The 22916-nt window shown below is 45.7% G+C and overlaps 1 protein-coding gene across 4 annotated transcripts in view; it reads right to left on the bottom strand.

Annotated features, from left to right (window-relative positions):
* HDX (highly divergent homeobox) overlaps window positions 1–22916 on the bottom strand; it is a 148590-nt gene that overhangs the window by 17382 nt on the left and 108292 nt on the right. For all 4 annotated transcript variants that reach the window (XM_075940764.1, XM_006115323.4, XM_075940763.1 and 1 more), the window contains one exon: window positions 6402–6481. In XM_075940764.1, coding sequence (XP_075796879.1) covers window positions 6402–6481 — 80 coding nt within the window. The remainder of the gene's footprint in view (window positions 1–6401; window positions 6482–22916) is intronic.

Below are 22916 nucleotides of genomic sequence, written 5' to 3'. Positions count from 1 at the left end.
ATGCTTAGCAAAGGTAGTTGAGACGTCTGGGTGGCTGCCTTGCAAATGTCTGAAAGCGAGACGTTGCATAGGTAGAGGATATGGCCCTACTGGTATACAGTGGTAGAAGAATGATGGAATGAGTGGAATGAGCCATCAAAGTTAAAGGTGGTTGTAGGCCCTTAAGGGTATAGCAAAGCTTTATGCAGTCAGTGATCCATTTGGACAACCTCTGTTTTGATATGGATTGCCCATTAACCCATTCATTAAATGCTAAGAAGAGCCAAGGGGATTGCCTAACAACTTTAGTTCTCTGCAAGTAGAAAGCTAGTGCATACTTGACATTGAGAGTGTGCATGGAAACCTCAGATGCATTGGCATGTAGTTACAGAAAGAATACAGGAAAGTTCAGTGGTTCATTTATATGAAATGAGGCCACCTTAGGCAAGTATTTGAGGTGCGTACAGAGAGTGACCTTATCAGAGTGGAGTATCGTGAAAGGTGAGTCGGCCATGAGTGCCGCCATATCTCTGATGTAGCAGGCCAATATTAGGGCAACCAGCAATCAACATGGACAACTATTCCGAAGAGCAAGATGCGAGAGGCTCACAGGGTGGCCTGGTGAAAGCTCATAGTACCAGACCCAGGTCCCAGGACGGTATCATATGTGTGACGTCAGGATGTAGGAGATGCAGCCCTTTAAGGAATCTCTTGATTGTGGGGTAAGTAAGGATGGGCCAACCCTCAATTTTTTGATGAAAGCCGTAATGGCTGCTAGGTGTACTTTAATGGAACTGAAGAATAGCGATGACTGTTTCAGAATGAGGAGGCAGTCCAAGATGAGCAACAGGGGCACTGATATAGGATTGTGTCCTTTGGAAGTGCACCATGCTGAAAAGCATTTCCATTTATATGTGTAGGAGCATTTGGAGTCCTTACGACTGTGAATAAGGATTGCGTGTATCTGCTCAGGAAGCCCTTGTTCGGATTGGAAGAACCACGGAGGAGCCATGCTGTTAGATGTCGTTTGCATAGGTCCAGATTGGTTTGTGTAGTCTGGCCCAGCATAATGAGATTGCACTGGAGTAGAAGAATGATGGGCCAGTGAACTAATATCCTGAGCAGGAAGGGATACCAAGGTTGTCTTTGCCATGAGGAGGCCATACTAATAGTATGACTATGGCCCCATCTATCCTGATCTTGTGGACTACTTTGCCAAGGAGAGGTATTGGGGGAAAAGCGTAATAGAGATTGTATTTCCTATGGATCCCTTTCTGATGCCTGCTCTGGAGCAAAACTGTATGCGTTTGGTGTTGTGAGGTGTAGTAAACAAGTCTGCCGACAGGTGACCCCATCTGGAGAACAGAAGGTACAAAGGAATTGAGAACCCCCATTCGTGATGCTGAGGAAAATGTCTGCTGAGAGTGTCCATGATTACATTGGTGAACCCTGCTATGTGAACTGCAGAAAGGTGGATGTTGTGGTTGATGCAAAAAAATTCCACAACTTTATGGCCTCGGTGCATAGGCACTGGGAGTAGGGACTCCCTTGACTGTTGATGCAGAAAAGACAGGCAATGTTGTTTGTAAGGACATGTATGGGTTTGGCAGTGATGGAGATCCGGAAATGTCTGCAGGCACTGTGTACCGCACGTAGTTCCAGCAGGTTTATGTGAGAAGTTCATCTCCTGGGTTGACCAAAGTCCTTGAGTGGTCTGGTCTCAAAGAGGGCCCCCCAGCCAGAGTGGGAAGCATCTGTAGTAATCATGCAGTGGGGTGGGGGGGAGGGGGGAAGAGGGCAATCGAAGGAATGTGACTCCCATGCAAAGATTGGTGGCTTGGTCCAACATAGGAGGGCGTCTTTGTCTTTACCTCATGTGGTATGGTAAGCCGGAGTGACATGGAATGCTTTAGAGGTTTGTATACAGCAGAAAATCAAATCCGTAGGCAGCACATGTGCAATCGGGCATGCGATACCACAAACGTTTTAGCTGCCATCTGCCCTAGAAGTTGTAGGCAATCTTTGGCTGTAGTGTTTGGAGAAAGGTACTGGGTTGTGGCTAGAGATTGGATGACGAGGAATCTGTGGGGCAGGTAGGATCTTGCCACTATGGAATTTAGACAGTCTCTAGTTAATTGAATGGTCTGGGAAAGGTGGAAAGATGACTTTTCCCAGTTTATGCAAAGGCCCAGCTTTTGAAAACAATGGATAGTTGCTGCCATAACACGGACTGCCTTGGAGTGTGATGTGGCTTTGAGGAGGCAGTTGCCGAGGAAAGGAAATATGATTACTCCCAATGAGTGAAGGTGTGCCATGGCCACAGCAGCACCTTGGAGATGACTCAAGGGGATGTAGACGGGCCAAACAGAAGGACCCGATATTGGTAGTGATGTGGGCCTACCGTGAGACTTAAGAACCTTCTGTGAGCTGGGTGTATGAGAATATAGAAATATTCGTCCTGCAGGTCGAGGGCTGAATACCAGCCCTTTTGTTGCAACACCAGGATAAGTGACCACGCGAAAGTGTTGTGTCTTGACAAATCTGTTGAGGCTGCGGAGACCTCAGTTGGTCACTATATCCCTGACTACTTTAGAGTTAGGAAGTAACGGGAATAGAAACCTGATCCCCTGCATTTTTCTGGGACGTTTTTCAGAGATCTAGAAAATGTATCAGCTCTTGACATAACAAAGTCTTGTGACAAGGGTCCCTGAAGAAGGACAGGATGGGAGGGTGGGTAGGAGGCTTGGAGAGGAAGGGAATGGTGTATCCCGATAGGATGATGTTGAGCACCCATCTGTCTGTGGTGATAGTGGCCCACTGGTGATAGAATTGGTGGAGAGGGTTTTGGAACATGTGTGTGGTCACTGGCAGTATTGAAACTTCTGGGAGGTCTTTAAGGCCCTTGACAAAAGCCTCAAATTTGCTTGTTGGCCAATGGCAGTTGAGGGGCCAAACCTGATGACTTTTGGTGTCTCTGGGGCTGAAGACAGTTCCTATTCGGATTGGAGTCTGAGCATTGATTGAAGTAAGAAGGGTACTGAGGTTGTTGATAAGATTGGTAATGGTACTGTCTATGTCTGTTAGCCTGGGTGCATAGGGCATCCATACATTGTATTAAGGACACCACTGATTTTGCTGGCAAAGAGTTTTTGCCCGTCAAAGGGCAAATCTTCAATGATGGCTTGTATTTCGTGGAAATGTAGCAGGGGAGAACCAGGATGACCTGGTTCACAACCGCAGTGGCAGTAGTTCTAGCCACTGTGTCTGCAGCACCGAGCACAGCATAGAGGGCTGCCCGAAAAATAATGTGTCCCTCAGCCACAATGGACATAGATTGGGGTCTCTTTGCCTCAGGGATGTCGTCCGCAAAGTCCAACAGTTTAGAATAACAAGAAACTAACTATAAACTATCTAAACTATTATAGAATCGTTGAAAAAACAGGGAACTGGGAAGCTCTGTCTAAGGCCAAGGGTGGTTGAGAAGCAACTGGAAGGTGTAGGCCGTGCATGCGCAGTGCCTACTGGAAAGCACGCACCGCTTGGTGCTGCGCATGTGTGGCCCCCACAGAGACTATTTCAAAATCTCCTATCCAGGTGCTGGGACGGTACAAGACCCAGTGTGGAGCATCCACAGGGACCTCTCGAAGAACTTAACTTTTTCCCCCAAAACTGATCTTAATAACTTTGCACTCTAAGCTATCAATCCTGAAGCCAACATTCCTTTGTTTATGAAATTCAGATTGGGGAAGAAGCAGGGTTTCTAATAGAAACTCAATCATGACAACTATGGAGATCTCACACATTCTAAGATATTTACGTTTAACCATAAAAATTAAAAAATTCTCCCTAAATTCTGTAAGCTACTCCCTTTTAATCTGATTGTTAATTTTATAGCCTTGAAAACAATTTAAACACTCCATTTTTATTAAACAGCAATACAATTGCTTAAGTTTATACCTTATCTCACAGATTAAATCTCAGAGGGAGTAGCTCTGTTAGTCTGGATCTGCAAAAACAATGAGGAATCCTGCAGCACCTTAAAGACTAGTAAATTTATCTGGGTATAAGCTTATCTGACAAAGTGATTTTTAACCCATGAAATGTTGTGTCCAAATAAATCTGCTAGTCTTTAAGGTGTCACGTGACTTTTTGCTTTTTCACAAGATTAAATACTGATTAAGATAACAGAACAAAATTGGCACTAACACCATTACTTTCTTCACTTACTTCACCCTCCCAAAAAGAGTAGAAATATATAGATTCAGGAAGCTGTTTGCAGTTTCTCTCTCTGATGTATTGGAAAGAAAGCCAGGCTCCCATCATAAACAGATTTATATTAATTCCATCTGTTGGAAATCTAATTTAAATATGAATAAAATTAAAACTACTTCATGGGCACTATAAAAATGGCACACTTTGTTCTGTCATAACACGCTTTCAGTATCAACTCACCTCCCTGAGTTTTTTCTCAAAAATGTAACACATGGGAAAGTGCCACATAAGTGCTATATACTGTCAAAATAAATATTTTTCAACATGAAATGCAGTGATAATTTTGTATTGTGATTCTAAGAATGTATGTTTAAACACAGGATTTACACAGGCTTTTACATTCTTAATTAGATTGTTTGAAAACCCTATTTTTTCACAGTATTGGGTAAAAACAACCAGATAAACATCTTACTACTTGACAGAATTAAAAATAAAAAAATAGAAAAAGCATATGGACCAAAATAGTGGCATCAGCACTGGCACTTCAATGGCAAAAATAATGCTATCCTAGTATAGGTTGAACCTTTCTGGTCTGACTCTCTGGTCTGGTAATATCCATGATCCAGCAGGACCACAAATGTTGCCAGACCAGAGAACTCTGGACTAGAGACTGCCAGTGGCTAGGAATCCAGTGTCTGCAAGTGGAATCAGGGGCAGATAGCTGGAAAAGAGCCAGGAGTCTGGCACTGGGTCATGGAGTCTAGTGGCCAGTTCCCGAGCCAGCAACAGAAGCATGGAACCCAGCAGTGGGGCCAGACCAGAAGTGAAGCACAGACAACCACACAGAGCCTGGCAGCTGGGGCTGGACTGGCAGTGATACCTGGCTGGGAGTGAGGAGCCCTGAGGTGGGGGGTTGGAGCAGCAGGGGTCCCCGCCTGGTGCCAAACCAGCAGTAAACCCTAGCCAGTGGCCAGGAGAGGAGATGGACCAGTGGCCGAGCTGGTAGTGGAGCCAGGTGGGGATGTGAAACCTGGAAGAGAGCCAGCCGGGTCTGCTGATGGACCCTGGGAGAGCCTGGAGTCCATCAGCAGAGGGGCTGGAACTGATCTTCCCTGATCTCATTCGGAACTGGTTAGGTCCCAAGGGTGCTGGACTAAGGAAGTCCAACCTGTAGTCAATGAAAAGTTGTACTTAATTATTCAATGGGGAATTTACCTTCATACTGTCATGCATTACACATATACCATGGTATCTGAAGTATCTAGCCTCTAAGGTTCACAAAACATCTCAGGCTAGCTGCTACCAAATACTGGGATGAGCTCTGTAACCACTCAGAAGTTCCTTGCAGAATCAGAGCCTAACCATTCCAGCCTGAGTTTGTTTCAGGCCTTGCTATTACAACAAAACTAAGTGAAGCAAAACTTTCTTTCAGCATTTCCATATGTGATAATGTTCCCGAGCAGAGTAGAATGGAAGATTTACTCAGGACTTTGGAGAGGAGAGACTAGATTATAGTAATGCATTTTCGCTAAGTAGCCTCCTAAAACACAAGATTTCTACTCATTAAATTATATGGAAATATTTTTAAATTTTTCACCTGAATATGCACAATTCTATCAATAACTACTTTTTTTTAGTGTTCAAGTTATAAAAAGGGGTTCTTTTTAACAGAACATGAAACTGAAATCTTCACTAGCTTAGAAGCACTGTCTTTGGAAGACAGTGGCTGTGTCTAGACTGCATCCCTTTTCCGTAAAAGGGATGTAAATTAGACACATGGCAGTTGCAAATGAAGTGGGGATTTAAATCCCCCCGCTTCATTTGCATAAACATGGCTGCCGCTTTTTTCCAGCTCAGAGCTTTGCCAGAAAAAAGTACCAGTCTAGACGCGGATCTTTCGGAAAATAAAGCCTTTTCCGAAAGATCCTTCAGTTCCTTATTTTAAGAGGAATAAGGGATCTTTTGGAAAAGGCTTTATTTTCCGAAAGATCCGCGTCTAAACTGGTGCTTTTTTCCGGCAAAGCTCCGAGCCAGAAAAAAGCAGCAGCCATGTTTATGCAAATGAAGCAGGGGGGATTTAAATCCCTGCTTCATTTGCAATTGCGATGTGTCTAATTTGCATCCCTTTTACGGAAAAGGGATGCAGTCTAGACACAGCCAGTGTGTATAGTAAGAAGGTGAAATGGGTAGGATATGGAAAAAGTACATACCACATTATCTGCAGATAATGTATTTTGGTCCTCTTCTTTGTGACCAATTTCTTCATTTTGAATAACTTCACTGGTTTCTTCTGCAGAAATAAATAGACTATTAATATCTCTCTCAGAAGTTTAACTTTAGTACCCTAATGCTTTTTCATGGACTTCCTTTAAGATATATTTATGTGATGATGTCTTCTATGACTTAGAAGACAAAGTTTATTAGTAATTAAAAAGACTGCATACCATTAATGTTTGACACAAACATTTCAAATCACATTTATACCAATCTCTGCCTGAGAAGCTAGAAGTTATTTCTGTCAGTTAATCTTCTACAACATCTCACTACTTGAAGCTAGTTTGACACCCAACACCCACTGAGTGTCAAACTCCCTTAGGCTTTGAAAATCCCAGCCTAAAAGTTTAGAAGTATATGTATGAGGTTACTCACTGGTGCAGTAACTGATGTTCTTCGAGATGAGTGTCCCTGTGGATGCTCCAATGTAGATGTTGGTGCACCTCCAATGTAGATGTTGGTGCACCATCAATTGGAGGCTTTTAGAACAGTGTCATCATGAGCCGTGCAGGCACGGTACCTGGCTCATGAGACTTTAGCACCCTGACATTACATTTCTTCTCAGTTCCTTCTCTATAACAGAGACCACACCAAAATACTAATGTAGAGGTGAAAAGAGTTGGTAGTAGAGCTACCACAGGGACACTCATCTCAAAGAACATGTTACTGCACAAGTGAGTAATCTTCTCAAATGTTCTTCTGTGAGAGATGTCCCTGTGGGTGTTCCACTGTCGGTGACTGTAAAACGGTATGTATTAAAGAGATAGGGACTTCCAATCCAGTAAAAAATGTGGATAAATCAGCTTTATCTATGCTGATGTACAAGAGTGGACCTTGAGTGAGCGTATAGTGTTTTATAAAAGTATGCTCAGAGCCCCATGTGGCAGTTCTGCAGATGTCCGTAATCTGAACCTTACATAGAAACACTATGGATGTGGATAATGCTCTCATGGAGCATGCTTGAACAGAGGTAGGAGCGTTGACTTTGTTGTGCTAATAGCATAATCGGATGCCATCCAATATCCAGTGTGAAAGCCTCTGCACAGAGATGGTTTTGCATTTATTATGGTCTGCTACTGATCTGAATAATTTAGGAAAGAATCTAAAGGGCTTTGTCCTGTGGAGAACCGTAGTGTTCAGCACACGTCAAGCATGTACAGTGTGGATTCAAATGCATTGGTATGTGGTCCTGGAAAGAAAGTCCGAAGGTGGATGGTTTGGTTATTATGATAGGATGAATACATTTTTGGTAGGAATTTGGGATGTGTGTGGAAGGAAGCTTTGTCCTTAAATAATGTTGTGTATGATAGTCCTGGCATGAATGCTGCTATTTCCCCCACTCGTCTGGTGGATGGAATAGCTATTTAGAGATATTGTTTTCATTGACAGATGCAAGGGGGAACTGGTGATTGCCACTGGTTTGAAAGATTGGTAAGTTAGAGAATTGAGAATGAGGGGAAGGTTCAGCCGGTTGTTTAATCTCAGGATAGAGGATTCTCTTTGGGTATGTCTACACTACCACCCTAGTTCGAACTAGGGTGGTTAATGTAGGCATCCGAAGTTGCAAATGAAGCCCGGGATTTGAATTTCCCGGGCTTCATTTGCATCTTGCCAGGCGCCCCCATTTTTAAATCCCCGCTAGTTGGGACTCCATGCCCGCGGTTACACATGGCACGGAGTAGGTAGTTTGGATTAGGCTTCCTATTCTGAACTACCGTTACTCCTCGTGGAACGAGGTGTACCGGCAGTTCGGAATAGGAAACCTAATCCGATCTACCTAATCCGTGCCGCATGTAGCCGCGGGCACGGAGTCTGAACTAGCGGGGATTTAAAAATGGCGGCGCCTGGCAAGATGCAAATGAAGCCCGGGAAATTCAAATCCCGGGCTTCATTTGCAACTTCGGATGCCTACATTAACCACCCTAGTTCGAACTAGGGTGGTAGTGTAGACATACCCTTTGTTACTGAATGTGCAAATATAGAAGTATCATCTATTTTTATCTAGTGGGATCAGAGGAGAGAAGCTTGTAGAGTCTGGTGTTGGAGAGTTGTCTGGCATACTTCTGTTCAGTTCATGATAGCTATAGCACCCTCTGTCAGTCTGCACCCCTTTGTCGAGAAGCTGCAGAACTTGGTTTCATTTACAAATGTGACACCTGTAATCAAGCCTTGAACAAAGACCTGGCCTGGATGGGCCATTCCACACCCTAGTGACATAAAAAGCCAAGTACTGGGTATTTACAGCCCACACTATTAGCCTTATTTAGCATGGGCACTCTAATTGACAATTTTGTCCCTATTTTTTTCCTTCACTTTCCTCCCTAATTCCCTCTCTTTCTCTGCTATTTATTTGCACCCTGGACCTCTTAGCTCCATTCATCTGAAAAAGTGGGTTGTGCTCACAAAAAAATCATGATACCATCTACAACTTTTGTTAGTCTCTAAGTTGTTGCAGCACCATTCATTGTTTTTTAAGATATAAAAGGTAATCAAAGACTCTTGGGAGGGATGCAGAAGCTGTCAGAGCACCAATGGGAGAATCTTTTCCATTTCTGCATGCAGGTTTTGCAAGTGGTCTGAACTCTGTTATGGAGTAACAATGCTTGAACAATTTGTGAACAATCTAGTTCCTGAGCAGAGAACCACTGAGGTACCAAGCTTTGAGAAGTAGCATGTGAAGGCTGGAGTGCTGTGCTTATGTTCTGAGTTGTGACAGGAGATTGTGGTTAGATGGAAAAGTGAGTGCTGGAAAGTTGAACATCATGGTGAGGAAGGGGTACCATGGTTGCCAGGGCCATGAAGGGGCAATGAATGTGACTGTAGGTCTGTGCTTTTGTATTTTTTGCAAGACTCTGCTGGCGAGTGGTATTGATGGGAAAGCGTATAGGAGACTATGATCCCATTTAATTAGTAGTGCATTCCCCAGACAGTGTTTGCCTATCTGGCTCTGGAGCGGAAATCTGGGCACTTCTTGTTGTTTTAAGTGGCGAAAAGATCGATCTTGGGGTAACAGCACAAATCAAATATTGGGTTGATAACATTGTCATTTATCTCCCATTCATGCTCCTGAGGAAGAGATCTGCAGTGTGCATCTGCAGTAGCATTGAGGACCCCTAGAAAGTGAAAGGCAGATATTGTTATTTTGTGCTGGAGACACCAATTCTGGAGTCTCATGGATTCTGTGCAGAGGGTGTGGGATTGAGCTCCCTTTGCCTGTTCATATAGAGCACAGGTGGGGAACCTAAGGCCCAGATGTGGCTCCGGGCTTGTCTGGATCCGGTCCCTGAGATTCAGGGCTCCACTTAGCTCTACCTAGCTCCACTGAAGAGAGAGTGAGTAATGTGGGATACTGTGGTTTGGGATATGGCTCCTGACCCAAAAAAGGTTCCCCAACCCGGATATAGAACATGGAGGCTACATTATCGGTGTAGACTCTGACATGCTTGTTGTTCATGAGAGGAAGAAACTGGCTGCAGGCGTATATAATTGTCCAGAACTCAAGTACATTTATGCATAGTAATCTATTGGTGGTGTACCACAGATCTTGAGCAGTATGGTCCCCAAGGTGTGCTCCCCATCCAGTAAGGGAGGTGTCTGTGGTGGTAATCACGGAGGCATCTTGTCATGTGAATGGGATTGTTAAGCAAAGGCTGCAAGTGAGTGTCCACCATGTGAGGGAGTGTTTGACCAGAGGAGGGAAAGAAAGGAGTTTGGTGAGAGAGTGTATGTTCAACCTGTAAACTGTATTCAACCATCCCTGGAAGTATTACATAAAGAGGGATGCATTTGGGAAAATTCAATGGGGACAACCACTTTGCAGGTGGCCATGTGTCCGAGTAGTTGGAGACAGTTGTGGGCAGTCACCTGTGGAATGACCTGCAGCTTGTTTACCAGTGCTTTGATGTTGCCGAATCTGAGTGGGAGAGACGCGGTTATGGTTATTGCAATGTGGTGAGCTCCTATGAATTGTATCTGTTGTGTGGCAATGAGTGCTGATTTTGTTTATTTGTAGGCCAAGGAAGAAGATATATCAGGGTGATAAGGGTGCTTCGTTGCAAGTCCTGCATGCAATGTGCTTTCAGAGAGTAGTTGTCCATGTAAGGGAAAAATAATGATGCTCTTCTTTCTGAAGTGTGTAGTCACTACCGCCAGGATTTCGGAAAAGACTCTTGGTGCCACAGAGAGACCAAAAGGTAAGATTTTGTACTGGTAGTGATTGTGACCTAGGACAAATCAGAGAAAACATCTATGAGCTGGGTGTATGGAAACATGGAAATGTGTCTTGAGGGAAGGAAACCAATCTCACTGCTCCTGTGCTGTGATAATGGTTGTGAGGGTCACTATTTTGAATTTCTGCTTTTTTACATATTTGTCGAGAGCTCTGAGATCAAGAATTGGGCACCATCCCCTGTTTTTCTTTTCTGTGAGAAAATAATGAGAACAGAACCTTTTCCCTTTGTATTCGGTTGGAATGGGTTCAATGGCCCCCAGTTGGAGAAGATGTTAGACTTCTTAGTGGAGTAATAGGTCATGAGAGTAATAGGCCCCTGAAGAAGGATGGGTTGGGTGGTTAGGAATATTGCTATGAAGGGGATGATGCAACCAAATCATATTGTTTGCTACATCCATTTATCTTAGATGATTGCATGCCAATTGTCATGTAATGTGAAGAGATGGCGATTGAATAGTTGGTGACTGAATAGTTTAAAGTGATTGAGGTGGAGAGAGTGAGTAATGTGGGATACTGTGGTCTGGGATATGGCTGATATCTGTACTGTCTGCATTTAGGTGTTGGTGTTTGTCGCCGAATTTGGAGTAATTTTTCGTGATTGTATTTACTAAGGAGGGCTGCATAATTAACCATTCTAAATTGCAGGGTGGAAGAAACAAACTTTTCAGCCAAAGAGGTCTACTCTCTTACTGCCATGGTCTGAAAGAGTAGACTAGTAACATTGCTGCTTGCTCATTTGATGAGCAGCTTCCACAAACAGGGAGTTTGAAGCAGGATGTGTGAAAAGAAAATATGGATGGGACATATTTTCTATCTGCTCTTTTGCAGGTACATATTATGGTGGCAGGTGTTTGCCGTGTGGTTTTGGCTGGGCCAATAACCACAGAGTTAATTGGCAGGATGATCTTGGAAGATGTTACCAATTGCAGGATGTCAGGAAGCTCATGCTGATTTTCTGTAACCTCTTGAAGGGTAGTATTGAGCTTAGCAATTATCCGTTTGAGGAGGTCCTGAAAATGGGTAAAATCATCCACTGTTGTAGGAGGGGGCAACATGATGGCTTCATTTGGTGAAGAAGATGAATTGGTTTCTGGAAAGGTATCCCAGGCCACTGGTTATGTGTGTGTGGAAGTAGTTTCCTTTTGCTCCTCTATAGGTGGAGATTGGTGTCATATGCCACATTATGATGGCGTTTGCTGGAGTGATGTCTATAGTAAAGTCTCCATGGGCTCCAATATTGCCAGTGTCCTGGGTAAGGCATAGGCAGTCCCATCCATGGTTGATCAGACCATGGAGGAAAGTGCCTTGCATATGACGATCTCGATTGTGATAGTACCGAACTAACTGGTGGTTTGGTGGGAGGGGAATACGGAGTTGAAAAGACTGCTTTGATGTCCTCCTTTTTCTCACTTGAAAATTGGGCAGAAGATAAGCGATAGTACAGTGTTAATGTTCCCTGAGAAAGACTGGTGCTGAGAAATGGTGGATTAAAACTAGATGATACTGGTAAGTCCCTGTGCTGGATGAATTACACTGCTGGTGTGGACAGTGCCGAAGGGTGCTGTACTGCAGCTGTCGGTAGTACCGCAGGCTTGTCTGGTATAGACAGAAGTGGAAAGGTCATTAGCGCGCTGCTGGTGTTGCCATGCTGTATTGGTGTTGGGTGCCACCTTCGGTAACAGTGTAGTTGGTGTGGCACTCTCAGTGTTGGACAATGCCATTAAAAGGGAGGGAGACAATTTCAAGCCTTCTACCTCGACACCAGAGCAGTGTGCACCAGTAGTGCTAACAGTGTGAGTGCTGCTCGAGGCAAGTCATAGATGCTTAACCTTGTTGTAGCTAGCACAACTGACACTGAAGTGCTTGGAGATCACCTGGAGGCTGGGGAAGCCTTCTGAGGGAACAGAGATGCATGCTTTTTTGAAGTTTTCTTGTTCTCAGCCAGTTGAGGCATTGAGTGGGCCATGTAGGGTTTGGGCCCCGAGTTTGAAGCAGGACAAAGGAACTTCTCCATAAGAATGAGTTTTAAGCATAGGTCCCTGTCTTTTCACGCCCTTGCCTTCAGGCACATTTCTGGGGAACATGGTTTTTCCCAAGTGGACACATTGCAAGTGTCCATCTGAAATAGGGATAGTGTCTTTATAAGACATGCAATGCTTGAAACGTGGTGAACCAAGTATCCTATTTAACTATAGGAAAAAATGGGGGAAGAAAAATAAACTGTTTTTTTAAGCAGAAAAGGTTTTTTTGGAGGAGAGGGGAAGGAACAACTGAAATATCAGAAACTTATCTATCTATAAGATACAAATTGCTCTCCAAGGAACACTTCGGAGCTCTGTCTCTGCCCAGAGACAGTAGAGAAAGAACTGGGAGTGGGAGGTATTGCACATACGCAATGTCAGGACACATACGCAATGTAAAGACCCATGAGCCAAGCACCACACCTGCGCAACCCATGAGTACATTGCTCTAAAAGCCTCTGATCAATGGCACAGGGGCACAATGTCACCTACAGTGGAGTACACACAGGAACATGTCTAAGAGCGGCTATTTGGCTAATTGTACAGTCAATACAATTTATATCAACTACACGATTAGTTGATAAGGGGGGGGCCATTCTGAAGAGCCACAGCTGGGGTAGCTCCCAGAGCCGGCGCAACCAGGGACTGAGCAGTACTGGCTCCTGTTGGATCTGCGAGCACTGCACCTCGGTATTTTAAATGTAGTAAGAGCCGTTGGGCCCAGCATCTCTTACTACATTTAAAATGCAGAGGCACAGTGGTCCAAGATTGGTGAGAGCCAGGACTGCTCGGTCCTAGCTCTCACTGGGTCCAGCAGCCTAAGTTCACAGCAGCCTGAGCTGGCCACAGACAGGGACTGCTTCATGGCAGCAGCTCTTGTCCACGGGGGGCCCAGCTCCCTGCTGAGTCCCCTGTGGACAGGGGCTTCTGCTGGAGCTAGTAGTCCAATACTCAACTCGACTACCCAATAAATTTAGCCTTATTAGGTAGTCGAGTACTTGACTACTCACTTAGGGTATGTCTACACTACAATGTTAATTCGAACTAACTTAGTTCGAATTAGTTAATTCAAACTAAGCTAATTCGAACTAACGGATCCAGACTAAAAAACTAGTTCGAATTAGCGTTTTGCTAATTCGAACTAGCATGTCCACATTAAGTGGACCCTGAACCAGTCTTAAGGATGGCCGGAAGCAGTGCCGGCAGGGCATCAGAGGAGGACTTAGAGCGTGGAGATGCTGTCTCAGGCTAGCCGAGGGCTGTGCTTAAAGGGTCCCGACCCCCACCCCGGACAGACAATTCTCAGAGGTGCCCCGCTTGCAAAGCAGTCCTGGCTTGGATTGCCTGGACTACCGACACTGGGCACATCACATCACTCAGCCATCAGCCCGGCTGCACTTGCCGCAGGCTGCCATCTGGGGAGAGGGGGCAATTGGGGGGCTGCAGGAGAGCTTCCACCCCCAGAAGCCCGCAGAGCCAGCCCAGTCCTTCCCATCGGGGGCTCATGCCCCATTCCTCCCTCACCTCCTTCCACTTACCCTTCCCTAGCCCCTCCCGGAGGTGGGAGAAGGGAAGAGAGAGGCTGGGAGAGGGGAGGGCAACTAAAATGATCAGGGGTTGTGAACAGGTCCCATATGAAGAGAGGCTAAAGAGACTGGGACTTTTCAGCTTAGAAAAGAGGAGACAGAGGGGGGACAGGATAGAGGTCTCTAAAAGCAGGAGTTGGGTGGAAAGGGTGCATACAGAAAAGTTCTTCATTAGTTCCCATAAAGAAGGACTAGAGGACACCAAAGGAAAGGAATGGGTAGCAGGCTTCAAACTAGTAACAGAAAGTTGTTCTTCACAAAGCAAAGAGTCAACCTGTGGAACTCCTTGCTGCAGGAGGCTGTGAAGGCTAGAACTAGAACAGAGTTTAAAGGGAAGTGAGATCAAGTCATGGAGGTTGGGTCCATGGAGTGGTATTAGCCAGGGGGTAGGAGTGGTGTCCCTGCCCAAGGTTTGTGGAAGGCTGGAGAGGGATGGCACGAGACAAATGGCTTGGTCACTGTCTTCGGTCCATCTCCTCCAGGGTCCCTAGGGTTGGCCGCTGTCGGCAGACAGGCTACTGGGCTAGATGGACCTTTGGTCTGACCCAGGACGGCCATTGTAAGCTCAGAGCTCAGGGTCGGGGGTCTCAGTGGACCCCCTTGATTCTCTTGCACACCTGCTCCTGGGTGGTCAGGCTGGCAGCTCTCCCTGCCCTGGACGGCCACTTTCCTGTGCCTAGTGCGGAGATCGTGGACGAGGTCCATTTTGTCTGCACTAGCCCAGGCGGGTCCCCTCCTCTTGCGGTCCCGGGCAAGCTCCCGGGAGCCGCCAGCCTGGTCCCGGGAAGAGGGGGAGGGCTGGGGGGCATCGGGTGGGTGGCTCGATCCGTGCCAGGTGCAGGGTCTGCTGGCTGGGTGCTGGCAGGCTTGCACCTGGCACGGGCACCGTAGCCAGCCCGTGCCCCTTTAAGGGGTACGGGGCCGGGAGGGGGGCAGACGAGTTTCCCTGGTGTTGGCCAGAGTGGCCACCAGGGAAAGCTGGGGAGGGCTAGCCTCCCACTAGTTTGAATTAAGGGGCTACACACCCCTTAATTCGAACTAGCTAGTTCGAACTAGGCTTAATCCTCGTAAAATGAGGTTTTCCTAGTTCGAACTAAGCGCTCCGCTAGTTCGATTTAAATTCGAACTAGCGGAGCGCTAGTGTAGCGCCTATGAAAGTTAGTTCAAACTAACGTCCGTTAGTTCGAATTAACTTTGTAGTGTAGACATACCCTTATATCCCTAGACATCTCTCAAAGAAGACGCGTGGGTTTCTCTGTCTGGCTATCTCACTCACATGCCTGCATACAACTGGGTGCTGGTGCACTGGGACCACTAAGCCTTGGTTGACACTACAGAATTATTTCGGAGTAATGATGACATTCAATGGTGTGAATAATCAACATCCCTGAGGGATATAGTTATACCGCCCTAAGCGCTGGTGTAGGAAATGGGAGAGCTTCTCCCACCCGTACAGCTACTGCCTCTCACATATGTGGAGTTATTAAGCTTATGGGAGAGTTCTTTCCTGTCATCTTAGAACAGTGGTTGGCAACATACAGCTTATGGCATGCAAGCCAATTTTCAGCGGCACATAGCAGGGAGCTCAGCTCCACCCCTCCTCCCCTGCGCAGCCACTGGAGAGCCCTCCCTCTTCCTCGCTGTAGGGTAGGCTGCGGTGGGAGGAGGCAGCTCTGGAACAGACTGCCCTAGAGGTGCTGCTTCACCGTGGCCACTCAGGCTGGGGCTGGCCCGGGATTGTGTGGCCGCAGCAGCAGCAGCACCTCCAGGGCTGGCCCCGGACTGCAGGGCTCTGGACTGACAATCCTGACTGAGGCTACCATTAACAAAAAGGTCCATTCAATGAAGACTGGGAGTATGTCTTCACTGCCACCCTAGTTCGAACTAGGGTGGCTAATGTAGGCATTTGAACTTGCAAATGAAGCCCGGGATTTAAATATCCCGGGCTTTATTTGCATGTTCCTGTCCGGCCGCTATTTATAAATCCCCCTTAGTTCGAACGAACTGCCCGCGGCTACACGCAGCAGTTTAAAGTTAATCCGAACTAAATCCTTAGTTTGGATTAACTGTTACTACTCATTCCACGAAGAGTAACAGTTAATCCGAACTAAGGACTTAGTTCGGATTAACTTTAAACTGCCGCGTGTAGCTGCAGGCAGTTCGTTTTAACTAAGGGGGATTTAAAAATGGCAGCTGGACAGGAACATGCAAATAAAGCCCAGGATATTTAAATCCCGGGCTTCATTTGCAACTCCAGTTGCCTGATTTTCCTACCTAGCTCGAATTAATGAGCTAGTGTAGATATACCCTAACAGTTGCATCAGTTTATGCAATTAAATAATCTCTTCTGACTCTGTGGTAATTTTCAACAATATTGAAATACTTCAGACAGAGAAACCGCTACAACAGATATTGATCTGAAGTTTTATGCTACAATACAAGGACTATTATATCCCCACATGTGTTTTACAGCTGGGAAATGCTATAGAAAAGGGGAAAGAGACTAACTTAACATTTCTCAAACTGAGGTCTGTTGAACTCTGAGCGGTTGCAAGGGAACTCCAGGGGATCCCTGGGTCCCACTGATCAACCCCTCCCCATCCCTGGCTAAGGCTGGCTCCTGACCTGTCCTAGTTCCATGTGACTCCTGAAAGCAGTTATCAGGTCCTTGTGGCAACTAGACGCAGGGACTGCCACCACCTGAGTGACAGCTCTGCAACTCCCACTGGCTCGGAACCGCAACCATTGAAAGCTGTGGGGAAAGTCTGTGGTGCCTCCTGAGCCACCCACCTCATGCCTAGGGGCCGCAAGGACCTGGTGACCAATTCCTGGGAGTGGTGGTAAGTGCCGTCAGGACCACACGCTCTGAATCCCCTCTTGCACCTCAATCTCCTGCCTCAGCTCAGAGTCTCCTCTTTCACCCAAACTCCCTCCTGGATTCGTACCCCCCAAGTCCTTAGTGCAGCCCAGTGCCCTCTCCTGTACCCCAAACTTCTCATCTCTGGCCCTACCCCAGAGCCCATCCTCCAGCTGGAGAACTCACCTACCCACACCTTAAGCCCCTGTCCAGAGTCCCTTCCCATACCCCAAACATCTCATTCCCAGCTCCACCCCAGAGCTCATATTTCTACTGGAGCCCTCACCTTCTTTCCCTACCCCAAGTCCCTGCACCAGCCCCGTGAAAGTGAGTGGGAGTGGGGGAAATTGAGTGATGGGGGGTTGGAGAGAATGAGAGATGTGGCTTCAGAGAAGCGGACAGGGGACCCCAAAGAATTTTAACTCAAAATGGAGAGCCTTGGAGTGCTAAAGTTTGAGGACAAATGGTCTAATTCATTAAACTATATAAGCAAAGCTACATATTTAAGCACAGGAAATGTCATCTATCAGAGAAGGAACAATTTCTAGTTTTGTAACTATACTAAACCAATTTCATCATCAGAACACAAGAACGGCCATACTGGGTCAGACCAATGATCCATCTGAGCCAGTAGCCTGTCTGCTAACAGTGGCCAATACCAGATGCCCCAGAGGGAGGGAATACAACAGGTAATCCTCACATGATCCCTCCCTTTCACCCATTTCCAGACAGACAGAGGCTAGGGACATCATTCCTACCCATCCTGGCTAATAGCCATTGATGGACCTAACCTCCATGCATCTATCTAGCTCTTTTTTGAACCCTGTTAAAGTCCTAGCCTTTACCATATCCTCAGGCAAGGAGTTCCAGAGGTTGACTGTGAAGAAAAACTTCCTTTTGTTGGTTTAAAATTTGCTGCCTATTAATTTAATTCCTTATATTGTGGGAATAAGTAAATACATTTTCCTTATTTACTTTTTCCACATCATTTATGATTTTATACACCTCTATCATATCCCCCTTTAGTTGTCTCTTTTCTAAGATGAAAAGTCCAAGTCTTTTTAATCTCTTTTCATATAGAACCTATTCCAAACCCCTAATCATTTTTGTTGCCTTTTTCTGAACCTTTTCCAATGCCAATATATCTTTTTTGAGATGAGGCAATCACATTTGTATACAGTTTTCAAGATGTGGATGTACCATAGTTTTACATAGAGGCAATGAGATATTTTCTGTCTTATTCTCTATCTCTTTGTTAATGATTCCTAACATTCTATTTGCTCTTTTCACTGCCGTTGCACACTGAGTGGATGTTTTCAGAGACCTATCCAGAATGACTCCAAGATCTCTCTCTTGAGTAGTTGTAGCCAAATTAGTCCCCATCATACTGTATGTATAGTTGGGATTATTTTTTCCTATGTACATTACTTTACATTTATCAACTTTAAATTTCATTTGCCATTTTGGTGCTCAATCACTTAGTTTGGTGAGATCTTTTTGAAGCTCTTCACAGTCTGCTTTGGTCTTAACTATCTTGAGCAGTTTGGTATCATCTGCAAACAGAGTATGTTAAAAACATAGGTCATATAAGTTAACCTGTACAACTATCACAGAATATTAATTAAGGAATATCTTGGTATGTTTCAGAAAAGGATTAGACACGAATATAAAACAAGAACAAATATCGGCAACAATAATATTTAGAACATAATTAGAAGGAGTATCAATCAATCACACATCAAGGCACAAGCCAATTTCTAGCAATTCCATAATATCAGAAAGAAATCATACGAACTGTTTTTATATCACATACCAAGGTTGAGCAGGATTTTTTCTCTTTCTTGGTGGCATCTGACTTTGACTATTTTTAAACAGAACAACTCATTTGATTGCTCTGGGTTGTACCTGTATGGCAATCTCTATATTCCCAGTTAATTCATATTGCTCTAATTATAAAGACATACATTCCCAGTAACTATGGATCTGTAGAAGGCAACCACTTCAGTTCAGGAAGCCTCATAGATCCTCTGGGGGCCCCGAATCACAGGAACTACAAAATTCTATAGCACCTACTCGGGGTCATTATGGAAAACAAAGGGGACATCTGTATTATTTGACATAAATATGATATTTATCTCAGTTTATCAGATGGACATTTAATTTGCCAGTTTACCTGTTGTTTTACTTGTGTATCTATGTATCATTGGATTACTAATTAATATTTTGCTTTGATGAAACTGTTTTGCATCACTTGAATTGCCTGATTATCACAGGCTTCTGTAGGAAGTTCTTGCAGGTGCTGAAAAAACAGCTGAACCTGCAGTGGGGCTTTAGCCCAGTCTCAGAGTGGTGGGACCAAGTGGTTCTACTCAGAGAAGGGTGAAGGAAGAAAAAGCTGTCATTAGAAAGGTGCACACAGTAGGGACTGAAAAAAGGTCTAAAGTGTAACTTGCCCTGTCATGACAATAGTTGCCAATTCCTTAAATTGACCAGTGAATCCAATTTCCAATATGAAGAACCAGTTCTTCAACTAGTGTCAATTGCTACAGCTTACTGATCTCAGAGCTGCACCAATGTACACCTTATGTGGATATGGCTAATAGTGTATCGACATATGGGCCAGTTAACCCACATGTTAATGTTATTAGTGAACCCAACATTCTTCCTTGTCTGATACTGAGAAAGTAGATAACTTAATTTTGCATTGCGTTTTGATTTTCATTTTTCATCACGTTTAAAGAACAGAAACTTTCACCAGCCTTTTTTCACTTATTTCACTTACTTAGCTAGTTCTTTTATGCTGGGGAGAGGGGAATTCTGTGACACTGCTCATGTGCATAATTCATGTGTAGCCCAAGGTCCAGTGTGTTTCAGCAGCAGCCCTGGGAACTACAAGTTGTGGACTACAAACTGCAGCATGTTGGGAGAATTTCCTGGTTCCTGCCAGGATGTGCCTTCTGCCCACAGCAGGGTCTCAGCAAGGACTGTGCTAGAAGCAGCACACAGGCTGCATGCTGAGAGAAGGGGCTGCTGAACTGTTTTCCTGTTCTATGTTTTTACAGGTAGGACCAGAAAGGGCTATAGAGCACCCTGAGAGGAGTTTGTGACACAAAGGGAGAACCTGGACTTGGTTATTGTGAGGTTTAGTTACTGTAGGAGTTGGAACATGTTGTAAGGGGGCTGTGTTGTATGCTGTAATCTCTGCCCACAGCAGGGTCTCAGCAAGGACTGTGCTAGAAGCAGCACACAGGCTGCATGCTTAGAGAAGGGGCTGCTGAACTGTTTTCCTCTTCTAGGTTTTTACAGAATAAAGCCTGTACCTGGTGATTTGTTGGAGTGGGTCTGATCTGAGGTGCACTCACACACACAATGCAGAGCACACCAAGCAGCCTCAGGCCTAGCCTCCCACAGTGGTATAAGAAGTCACAAGGCTTCCCCTATGCTGAATAACCTCACACTGGGCTAGCCAACTGGAGGGGTTACACATGTAACACTTTTTTTTTTCAGAAGAAAGACTTCTGCCAGAAAGTTGCTGCAGTTCCATATATTTCACACTAGAGGGTGCTATGGTGCTAGAACAGAGCAGCCACTCCCAAGCAGTGAGAAAAAGAGTAATAGAGATGTAGCAAAGATAGCTTCCCCAGTTACCACCCCTAATATCATTATCTCATAGACACTAACCTCCCCCCTCACCTCCCCTCTGTTCTAAAATCTGATTTGTCAATTGTATATGTGTTCACTTTTTTTTTTAATTGTATCCCTTGGTATATATGGTCGTGCCAATTTTCTTCCACAATTTGATCTGAGGAAGTGGGTCTGGCCCACGAAAGCTCATCACCTAATAAACCATCTTGTTAGTCCTGTCTTTTGTTTGAGAAAAAGAGAAAAGCCTGCACCTTCTTCAGATTGCAGGGCAGGGACGACGTGTGGGAAGGAAACATGAGGGGTCATACATGTCCCCAACTGCCATCGGTGGAGGGGGCAGCCAGCAGCTGGAAAGACTAGTGGGTGGGGGCAAGGCTGGTGCCTGCAGCAGGGGCCTGGCCCCACCCACACTTTCTCTCCCAACCTCAGCACTCGGGGAGGGGACGGGACCATCCCACACTGCCTGGCAGAAAATAGAGCAATGCAGCAGCCAGGGGAACAAAGCAGCAGGGCCACCTTGTTCTGCATATCTCACCACTGCTGATGAATGTAACAGGTAGAGGGAGTCCACTGCTGCTGGTGCTGGCTCCACTGGTGCCCAGGGAGCTGGTTGCTACCCCATGCTGCAGGTGTGTGTAACCACTGAAAATGTCAGTGGTCACACAGTTTAGTGATGTAAAAGAATAGCTGAATAGTTGACTACCCGAAAAGCCTCGACTTACTGGGTAGTCGACAACTCATATTCCACCTCCTCCCCCCTTGCTGTTTCTGTATCAGAGGCAGCAAGTGGGAAGGAAGCAGGAGCCAGTGCTGGGGGGAACTGGCTTAAAAGCCGGTTCCACCAAGAACCATCTCTGTTGTGGTGGAAGGGGAAGGAGAAGTAAAGGCACAGCGATGCTGTGGCTCTGTCTTTTAAATGTAGGAAGAGCCACCTGTCTCTTACTACATTTAAAAGGTACAGGCGCAATGTGGGTCCTGGCTCATGCCAGGTCCAGACTGCTGCGGCTCTGCTTTTTAAATGTAGGAAGAGCCGCAAAGAAGTTACTCACCTTATGCAGTAACGATGGTTCTTTGAGATGTGTGTCCCTGTGGGTGATCCACTCCGGTGTCGGTGTGTCCTCACGCCAGTGATCAGAGAGTTTTAGCCTAGCCGTGCCTTCCCACGTCACGCTTGCGCAGCAGCCATCTTATGTTTTTGTCTGTTAGCTGCATGCGTGGCGAAGTCTCCCTTTTCTACTGGAAATCCTATAATGGACTCCAATGTAGAGGGGAGGAAGGAACGGTAGTGGAGCACCCACAGGGACATACATCTTGAAGAAGAGGAGGTTACTCACTTTTAGCAGTAACTGACGTTCTTCAAGATGAGCGTCTCTGTGGGTGCTCCACAGCAGCTGTTGGTGCATCCCAGTGTTGCAGATTGGATTCTTCACAGCAGAGCATGGGGAGCTGTGCATGCGTGGCAGGCAAGACACACGGGTTCCTCTCGTGACAACTGTGCATGTGCAGCTACCCTCCCCTCAGTTCCTTCTCTACCCCAAAACCCAGCCTGACAAAAAGGTATCTGAAGTAGAGGGGAGGGGAAAGTAATGGAGCATCCCCAGGGATGGTCATCTCAAAGAACATCAGTTACTGTTAACCTCCTCTTCTTCAAGAGAGACATTCCTGTGGGTGCTCCACAGCAGGTGACTGCAAAGAAATGTGTCCTATGGAGGTAGGGACTTAAGATCAGGTAAGTAAGCAGTAGACAGAACAGCCTTTGCCACTCTGGTGGAGGAAAGGTCCCTGAGAAAGTGAATGGTGCCTGGCAAAGGTTTGTCTGAGGTCCATGTAGCAGCAGCACAATAGTAGCTCCTCCATGGTTGCCTGTATTTCACGGGGAAATGGCAAAGAATTGGACCAGGAGGCCCGTCTCATAACGAATGCAGTTGCTATTGATCTGGAGAAGGTACCTACAGCATCGAGAACGGGTTGTAGAACTGTTCATGATACCGTGTGTCCTTCTGCAATGACCACTTTGAATTGCTGCTTCTTGGCCATGAGTTTGTCCTTGATAAAGGTGTTGAACTCTGAATAGTTGTTAAAATTGTATTTACTTTCTGAGGAAGGCTGTG

This window comes from Pelodiscus sinensis, chromosome 13 (assembly GCF_049634645.1).
Source record: "Pelodiscus sinensis isolate JC-2024 chromosome 13, ASM4963464v1, whole genome shotgun sequence".
NCBI classification, from domain to species: domain Eukaryota; kingdom Metazoa; phylum Chordata; order Testudines; family Trionychidae; genus Pelodiscus; species Pelodiscus sinensis.
This window is presented reverse-complemented; position numbering and strand designations above follow the sequence as displayed.